At 43.3% G+C, this 9,836-nt stretch overlaps 1 protein-coding gene across 1 annotated transcript; it reads left to right on the forward strand.

The window, feature by feature from the left end:
• Window positions 1-650: 650 nt before the first annotated feature.
• On the forward strand, window positions 651-9,086 carry LOC144134603 (uncharacterized). The gene is made up of 5 exons (XM_077667485.1): window positions 651-919; window positions 1,682-1,775; window positions 2,291-2,366; window positions 4,392-4,521; window positions 8,947-9,086. Exons 1-5 carry the CDS (start codon window positions 904-906, stop codon window positions 9,069-9,071), a joined length of 441 nt encoding a protein of 146 aa, XP_077523611.1. The 5' UTR covers window positions 651-903; the 3' UTR covers window positions 9,072-9,086.
• The last annotated feature ends 750 nt before the right edge of the window (window positions 9,087-9,836 follow it).

Genomic DNA, 9,836 nt, shown 5'->3' on the forward strand with positions numbered 1-9,836 from the left:
CTCGTATTTTTCGTAACGATACGAGCTCGAAAACACGCTTGCTTCGATGCGCTAGTGGGCTCTTGCTTGTTAAACTACACGCGATGAGGATGCGGCGAGTGCTAGCCACTGTTGCATGTTAGCTAAAGTGAGACGCAAGTATCGACGTACTTTCGTAACGCAGTTGATATCAAAGCACTCCGCTTGTACTGGTCACCGATTAAGCTGTTCAGTTTCATGATCTCCGGTGAGCGTGCCAGTGTCGCGCAAATTAATGCATCGCAGCTACTCTCCATAGTGCCAATTGCGTTCAACTTATCCACGATATTCGCCAGCTTGAGATACGGCGCTTTTCTTCGCTGTTTTTGTCGCAACTTGGTGATTTTATCTGGCATCAAACGAAACTGCATTCTGTCAACACCGTCGTCTGCTCCGTCGTCTGCTAGAGCATCCGGGTCACTTCAGGGGATCACAGGATCGCAGCTTCTACAAACGACATGCCAGAAAAAGTAACTGAAAGCGCTTTAGTATTCCTAAATAATCTAAAAATAATTTAAAATAAATGCAGTGTCTTTGTTGTGAAGATAATATAAGTATTCATGGTTTAAAAAAACAAATTTTTTTGTCGGTTGTAATTTTTCACCGACACGAAAGCGCAGCCGTCGGCGCCATTGCAGCGCAACCGACAGGTCGGGTTTTGTATTATTTGCCTCTTTGAGGCATTGCTTGAGTACTTGTACGGCGGACACGTGTGAAGAACTCATTCAATAGGAAGGTGAGCAGGAGTGTGTTTTGGAAGCCAACGACCAGGATTTCGGCCTGTCAACATTGGCGAGTTTCAACGGGTAAGCCATGAAGAGTGCTGCGACGTCTTTTCATCTGTTAAGGGGAACGAAGACTCCTGCGCCGTTTTACTAAGCCTGGATGAATCGCATGGCCGGTGAGTCCCGCTCTGCGTTTCTTTGCTAATGATCTGTATTCACACGCGCTATTTGTATGCGGCTATATAGGGATGTGAGTGGAGGCAGTCCGCCTGCGGTTGCCGCAGCTATAATGCGGCGCCAAAAAAGCAGGGTCTATATCCTGCATGACAAGTGTTGTTCTCATTGTCTTTATGTGCATATATTACTCGCGTGCCGTGGTAAATAAAAATATCACCAGGTATCACAACAGAGTTACGCTTTCGCTTGCTAGCGCTTCTACACTCGGTGCAAAAGCATGGATTTGCACTGCGTAGAAGACGATGAGCGAGAAGTGCCGCGCGGCGGAGCGCTCGCGCTAGGCCAGCTGCGATCAGACACCGCACTATTTTGCTCAGGGTTAGTACTCATCGGATTAGTGCTTGTGCCTTAATATGCGTCATACTAAATTTTGAGACAGTGATCGCATGCGAAAGGCTAGTTCATATTCATCGCCTTGTCATTTGTAAACTTGTCTGTGCTTCCCCAGTGGAACAGGATTTGAGGCAGTGTTATGTCAAAGTTAGATCAATCTTGCGTCTCCTGAGCTGTAAACGTTGATGCTTCCTCTCCTTCTGAGCACTGCGAGCTGTCGGATATGCAACTGCACAATTATTTAGGATTTCTACCTTTTTACTATATCCCTCGCTTTTGTGGCCCGCATTCAAGTCGTTCGCCATTGTCGATGGTTTGTTTGTTACTTATTTTCGCTTTGTTATTTATTCTTGGTTGCGTGCCATCAGCTGTGGTGCCGGCGATTCTCCGAGCTCGGAACTCTTCCCAGGCACGGGATCCTAGCCACAGACCTCCCTTCGCCGCACTCACGAGTGTTCTTTGGTATTTTTTGTTTCTCTTGCCTTTACTTGCATTGCCAGTCGACAAATTTGTGCAGCTTTTGTTAAATGCGCTAGCAATTTTTCTATGATGCCAAGCTGTGCTGTGAGATATCAAGCTTCTTGCTAGTGAAGACATGCTTTTTTCCATTCTCTCTTCTCATTTAACCAAGGCAGACTGGTTGCAACTTTCAATTTAATACCTGGACATTGGTGCAAGGCACCATGATAGGAATTAATGAAAACCTGCGCATCCTATATTCAAATAGGTGTGCGGTATTTCAGCCAGCTCATCTTTCAGTGTGGTTATAACAGTCATTGTGACTTCTCAAAGAATGTATATGGGTGCATTACATAAAATATGTTCATTTGTTTTGTCATGGGCTAGCTCATTGGTTTTTTATTTACTTATATTACGTCTAAGTTTAGTTTTTAAAGCAGTAGACGATTTCCTCTCTTGTCATTCATGACATGGCTACAGCCACTGACAGCTGTTGCTCTGGATGTATTTATTTGCAGTTGCCAGCGGCCAGAATCTATTGGGCCATGCGTGCTTCCTGCCTTCGACTGTGTCATCCCTCCTAATCCGTTCATGGTAGTTATTCTTTTTCAGTGATGCATATCTTAGCTGCCTATTTAGAAAAATATTTTCAATATAGGCTTGCAGCTAGGTTTAGAAATGCATGAAACTCTACATGCACTTCACAGCAGTACCTCAGCTTATAATTACCGGCACTGTAGGCTTGTACAAAATATAGTCGCTGATGTAGCTCTTGACGCAGCTGCTGTTAACATAAACGTGCTTTGACATTGCACACCTGTTGCCTGGTATGCATATGTGTCCTCGAAAAGGACGTATATGTTCATTTATCCCTTTAAAAACATTGTGCTCTACAATGATGGTTTACCAGTATTTCTGACACAGAGACCAAATTGTCAGTCAGTAAAGTAACTTTGCACGATGACACCAATCCTTGTATGATATAGAATCCTTGCAATGCACTGGACAAGCTGCTGTCAGCACAGATTTATTGCTGGTTTATTGCCATAGCATATGGTTATACTGCACAGTTTGTACCTCTACCTTCTTAAAGCTGTATACTTGAAAAATTTAAAATTAGTTGAAGGAAATTCAAGGAAATGTAACAGTAACTGTCTCCCATTTTGGTGGACACTTGAACCATGATATAAGGGAGGGATATAAAAGGGAAGTAATGAAGAGCTGATGCCCATGTTAGATGCCCCTCTTTAGTTAAACATACCTCGCAATTAACACATTTGGTGCAAAACAAACATGGGACTTGCACGCTCACAAGCACCCCCATGTCAGTAAAACAAAGTGCCAATGTTGCCGTACTTTAGAGTTTTGCTCCTAAAAGCGCAGCTGACTGCTGCTCAAAGTTGAGAGCAAAAATATGTTGCCGTTTGTAATGGTGATTGACATTGAGTTGCATGATGCTGTCTGTTCCTGGAGTTAGTGATTTTGTCTGTCGTGTGAATGTGCTGTTAAAATTAGTGCAGAACAATGGTTCTCAAGTTCATTTTAGGTAACTGTCTCCTGTGCCACATGCTACCACCCTTTTTCCTCAAATTTCCTAATCTCATTTAGCCACCTGATTGCCACCCATTCATGCATTCACCTACTCTTAGAATCCTCCCAGTGTTTTAGTGTGGTATTGCTTATATCTTCACTGCATTACTCATGCACTGCACTTCCTCTTTTTTTGATTTAGTCAAGATATCTCTGTTCCTGTTTCTTGCATAAGCATAAGAGGCGACTCAAGTGCACCATCTGGGCTTGTGATGCAATGTGTAGGGTGCTTCGTTTTTGGGTAAAATCTGGTTTCTTCCTACTGTTGCACCAAAAAAGATTCTTAAAGATCAGGTTCAACCCAATTTCTGTCCAAATGTGCCTGTAAGAAAGTGTGGTTTGAAAGTGCACAAAGGCAAAGAACTGCTGGAGTGTAGTGGATGTCACATAATTCTTCTGACAGATTTTTTAAACAATTCTGGTTATTTTATTTCTCTTTTAATGTTTATTGTTTGTCGGTTGCTTATAATTTTTGGATAAACTGAAAACTACATGTACTGACTGGTATTTCATTCCAATAATTATACCCATTATTATGAAGCTGTGTTGGAAGGTAGGTGTGCATTTAGTATGTGTGCTTTGAATTTCAGTGATTGTTTCTGCAATGCAAAATGGAGGACAGGTCTCTGCTGTGCGAGTTTTTTGCAATGGAGTGAAAGTAGCTGGAGAAGCATTTGCTACTGTGTCACCCAGCCAAAAGTTCTCCCACAGACCACTGAGCTTCTGAATACCTATGGCTTAAAGCTCGAAGCTCTGGTTGCCCTTTCCGAGGTTTTCTGCATTAACGAGTGCAAGCCCAAGGGCTCAGAGCTAACAAGCATTCGAAACCATAGAGCTATACACAGTAGTGCTGGGGCCGTGCAGCAAGTCAGTGTGAATTAGGTCGCGATAAACATGGTTTACTGTAGAAAGCTAGTGTGAAAAAATAGTTGCGCTCACAGAAACCGCTGTTTCTTTCTTAGTTGGTCATTGAAACAAAGCAATGCATGTAAAATTTGATATCTCACTGATCCCTCAATTTTTTTCCAGCTAAAGACCAAGAGTTGCATGGAAGTTGTGCAAGCCACCAAGTTGCGTGTGATTTTTGCCAGGGACCTGGAGCAGGCTGAGAAATTAGTGGATGTCCAGTGGTATTCACTCAGTAAGGCAAGCTTTTTCTGTAAGTACAGTTTTTGGCATGGCATTGCTTAGGAACGCATGCACTAATCTGACTACTCTATGCCCGCCCATGCTTCAAGAAAAATGAAGTACATGAAAAAAATTGATTTCCGAAAAAAATTGCCGCTTCTGTTATGTTTTTTCAGGAAAGTATTTGCCATTTAAAGGGCTGTGAAAACCTTAAAAATTATATGCTTGTTGTGGCTTTTTTTTCAAATTTCTTCCACGTCTATGTTGGCCTGACCTTGTAGCTTGTCTGCATGAGATTGGCTGCTACCTACAGTTTGCTTTTTTGTTGCTCCTTTATTGCCTGTCACAATCTTTACTTTGCGTGGCAGTGTCATGCAGTTTGGGAAGTAATCTAATCTTATTTCTGCGTTGGCCTGTAGTGCAAGCTTTTGCATGTGGGGCAGGTTTATGGTGTCCTTTTGTTTGCTGTAACGGCAGTTTGGCCATGAGGGTTAGAGGCTTAGTTCTTTTTTTATTTTGTTGCAGTGTCATATACTTCATGCATAAATAATGAAGTAAGCACTATTTTTTGTAATAAATGAACATTCATTATAGCTGTGGCCATTATAAGTGCACTTGACTCTAAAATGGCTTTCTTTCGGCATTCAGTATTACATCTTAAAACCAGCCGGAAGACACAAAACAGGAGAAGAGATGAGCACAAGATGAGGCTGGTCTAATAACTGAAATTTTATTGAAGGAAAGTGGCAAAAGAAGACCTGCAAAGAGATTCAAGCACGCAAGACCCCAAAGCAGTGAGAGGGCAAAAAATAACCGAAAGGCACTGACGTACTAGTAAACCATCTAAAAAACTAATTCCTTACAGTGAAGGTTCACGGACTGTTTAGCCAGGCACTTGTTTTTAGCCTTACTGATGTAGTAAGCCTCAACTATATCAGGACAGATTTATCACTTCCCTAAACCACTGATGTGCCACAGAAATCAGGCGTGCAAAGAGAAAGGTCGTCCTCCGATAGCATTCACGAGATTGAACGTGCAGTGTCAGGTGAAAATTCGTCTTCCTCTCTGTACAGTGAAAGTGCTCTCAGCCAGGCGCACATTCAGATATCTGCTTGTCTGCCCACAGTAGTTACAGCTACGAGGCAGTGGAATGCAAAAAACCGGTTTACTTTTGCAAGTGGTGAACATTTTTTATCTGCCACTGTGCATAGCGGATGATTACCCGTAGTTGTATCAAGCCTAGTTTGAACGAAGAAGCAAAGGGCTCCTACCTTACTTTTAGCGGTCAAGACAACAGCAACATCATACTTTGGTGCAACTTTCTTGGGATGGTGCGAAATGGTGTGGAGGTAAGGTATAGAGCCCGTCTTTTTGTGCTGCTCAACTACGTCAGCATCATGTGAACGGTGTTCCGTTCCCTCGAGAGAGTAAAAACACACTGACAGGTGCGCAAGATGGGCAAGTGGGAACCCAGGTGCCATTGGCTTGGAAACCTGCTCCGAGAATGCATTCTAAACACTGTGATGGCATGACTTCCATAAAGCAGTCGTGATGCATGTGATTGCCAACCTGTCCTTCACCAGCCTCGAGTGGTTCAACTCGTAGCTAAGCGGCTTCCTGATCTTGGGCTTTGGCGCCAACATATGTGGTCGTCCGCAAAGCGCAGGTCTAAGTCAAGAAGCTACAAACGGTTATGCTTAGTGAAATTCAGACCTAAAAGATAGGCTTTGACCACATGCCTAAAGATTTCTAAAACGCCTTGTACCAACTTATCTGAGCCCTCCTTGTGCAAAAAAATTAGGTAGCTATCAACATAACGAAATGCTACCATGCCGAGGCCTTCCAAACAGGGCTTTGATGCGGTATCGACTTTGGACAGAAGAATGTCGCGGAGGAACAGTGCAACCTGGGACCCTCCGCATATGCCTGATTTATGATGTAAATACTGCCTTGCCAACTCACAAAAGTGGAGTTCTGTGGAGTTCTAGTTTCTTGTGGACAGCAACCTGGGCAGGTGCTCTGCAGTGAGAATCGACATGGAGGGCCTGCACTATTCATTGTCACATGATAGACCTCTGAGGTATGTGCAAACTGCATCAGGGTGAACAATGAACATGCTTTTACAGATGATTGCGTGATTTCGGTTGCTGGCTTCTTGGGGCTGTTGTCCTTTTACTTCAAATCCGCATTTGTCAGTTGGCAGGGTGGTATTTACACGCAGGGCGTACCTTTGCTCAGCAACATTTTTTTGTCTAAAGTCGATAAGGCATTAGAGCCCTGTTTGGAAGACCTTGGCATAGTAGCATTTCGTTATGTTCATGACTGTAATTTTTCTGGACATAGAAGGCTCAGATAAGTTGGCACAAGATGTTTTAGGAGTCTTTAAGGCATGCGGTCAAGGTCTGTCTTTTACATCAGAATTGTCTAAGCAGAACCGTTAGTAGTTTCTTGATGCAGACTTGCGCTTTGTGGACGAATATGTTTGTCGGGGCTACAGCTAAAGATCGGGGAAGGCTCTTTTTAGCTACGAGTCGGACCACTCGTTGTTGGGGAAGGATGGTGAAGAGGTGTACTATTGTCGCTGGTTAAGGTCAGTAAAGATGGAAACACTTGATGGGTGTGCAATCGTGTGCATGACATCAGCTTTAGATAAGTCATGCCATCACTGCTGAGGACGCATTCTTGTAGCAGGTTTCCAAGCAGCTATGTTCCCACTTGCCCATCTCAACAACCTGTCATAGTATGTTTTCACTAAGCTCGAGGGTAAGGAGCACATACTCCGATGATGCTGATACACCTTACCTCCACAGTATTTCACAGTCTCAAGAAAGTCGCAGGAAAGCGTAATGCTGCTGTTGTCTTAACAGCGAAGTGCAAGACAGGAGGCCTTTGCGCCGCCATTAAAAAGGCTTGATAAAACTGGGTACTTGTCCACAATGGACAGTGTCACAAAAAAAGGTTCACCACTTGCAAAAGTAATGGAGTTTATTGCGTTCCACTGCCTTATGGCTGCAACTAATATGGGCAGACAGGCAGATATTTGAATTTGCACTTGACTGAGCACTTTCACTCTATAGGGGGAAGGCAAATTCTAATCTGGCACTGTATGCTCAATCTTGTGCATGCAAATCTGAGGATGACATGTCTCTTTGCACGCCTAATTTCCACGACACATCAGTGGTTTATGGAAGGGATAAATCTGTCGGTAGATAGTTGAGGCTTACTACATCGGTAAGGCTAAGGACACGTGTGGCTAAGCCATCGGAAAACGTTCACCGTAAGGAATTTGCTTTTTTAGATGATTCATTAGTATGCCAGTGACCTTTGATTGCACTTCGCCCTTTCACTGCTTTGGGTTATTGTGCGCTTGTATCTCTTCGCGGGTCTCCTTTTGCGGCTTTCCTTCAATGATGCCGCCGCAGTGGCTCAGTGGTTATGGCGCTCGGCTGCTGTCCCAAAAGACGCAGGTTTGATCCTGGCCGCACCAGTCAAATTTCAATGGAGGCGACATTTTAGAGGCCCGTGTACTGTGCGTTGTCAGTGCACGCTAATGAACCCCAGGTGGTGAAATTTCTGGAGCCCTCCACTACGGCGTTCCTCATAGCCCGAGTCGCTTTGGGACGTTAAACCCTCACAAATCAAATAATCAAAATCTTCAATTAAATTTTTGTTAGTCCCGTCTCTTGAGCTCATGTCTTCTTGTGTGTTCTGGCTGGTTTTAAGGTGAGTCAGTACCAACTCGGCTAGTCATAAGCCTTGTTCAGTATTACACACATTTTGAATAAAGTGAGAAGTTTACTAGGCTATGTTGCCGGGGATCGTGTCCGCAGCAGTTGTGGGCAACTCAGAAGAGATAGGGTCATACGATTGGTTGTGTAATTGGCAGAGGATGATGTGAGGATGCTGCTCGAAAAGAAAATTTCATAATCGGATAATTATTTACAACCAAAAATGTCCAAAAAGTGGCTGGGCCAGAGAAAAAGTGCCGCGAAATTTGAAAACGCTGAAAGTAGGTGGAGCTACAGCGTAGTGCCAAGTTTGAAAAACTGGAAGTGTGGACAAAGCCAAAGCTTGGCGCCAAGTTTGAAAACTCGAAATGAGCAATGACGTGACCAGTGATAAGTGTCCTATACTTAACCAGGAGATAAGAAAAAGAATGATAAATTAGAGGCAATTAGGTAATTATTGAGAAGCGAAAGGCAATGAACGCGTGATTAGACTGGGCGGGTATTCAGTGAGTGGGCAGGAACGATCCGTGGAGGGAAATTTGAAAACTCGAAATCGTTTCTTTGATGAAATGAGGGTAAAATAAGAGTTAATTGATAACCAATCAAGTACACGAGAAAACAACCATGGCGCCAAATTTGAAAGGCGACCAGTGTCGAGGAAGCATCAACGCTTTCACATTTTTTTTGTGCAGGTAGCAGCGGTGATCTCTATTTTTTGTTTTTTTCAGCCAAGACAAAAACCATTTTTCTTGGCTCATGGGCGATGTATCTAGGAACCTGCGGCCAGGACAACGCTGGACAGCATGCATCAGCAAGCTCGAAAAAAAAGCACGAAACAGTAAATAAATATTGATCATTTTCATTTCAATTCTAGTGGTCTTGTGCACGAATTACTCTGGAATGCACAAAGCTTGTGTTAATTGACAGGCGACCATTAACAAGCTGTGCATTTTTGTGCATAGCCTACTCCAGAACACAAATCCTGTGTTAATTGACAGGTGACAGTAACGACTGTTACACAGTGTACGAGCACTACACAAGACACACTACAGAAGACAAGGCAAACTACAGAAGACAAGACAGACTACAGAAGACAAGACAGTCTACAGAAGACAAGACAGACTACAGAAGTCAAGACACTACAAAAGAGAGGACAAACTACAGAAGACAGACTATAAAAGACAAGACAGACTACAGAAGACAGGACTACAAAAGACAAGACAGACTACACAAGACATGCCCAAAATACGACAAGACTACATACTACAGAAATTTTCTGTCTTAGAATCCTGTAGTGCATTTTGACTGGGTGCCCTTGCTCTATTAGCCATAACTTTAGTAAATACCAAATACCTTGCAGGAAACGGACAGTCAGCTGATCGGTCTGTAATTTTTCAAGTCTTTGTCGTCTCCTTTCTTATCAGTTAAGATAATGTTTGCGTTCTTCATAATTTCTGGTATGGTTGAGGTCATAAGGCATTGCGCATTCAGGGTGGCTAGTTTTTCTAGCACAATCTCCCCTCCGTATTGCAGCTGATTTGCTGCTACCGGATCCTCACCAGCTGCTTTTCTCCTTTGCATTGGTCCTAAGGTTTTCTTTCCTTCCTCTTCGTTACTG

Source organism: Amblyomma americanum, chromosome 5, assembly GCF_052857255.1.
Source record: "Amblyomma americanum isolate KBUSLIRL-KWMA chromosome 5, ASM5285725v1, whole genome shotgun sequence".
Classification (NCBI taxonomy): domain Eukaryota; kingdom Metazoa; phylum Arthropoda; class Arachnida; order Ixodida; family Ixodidae; genus Amblyomma; species Amblyomma americanum.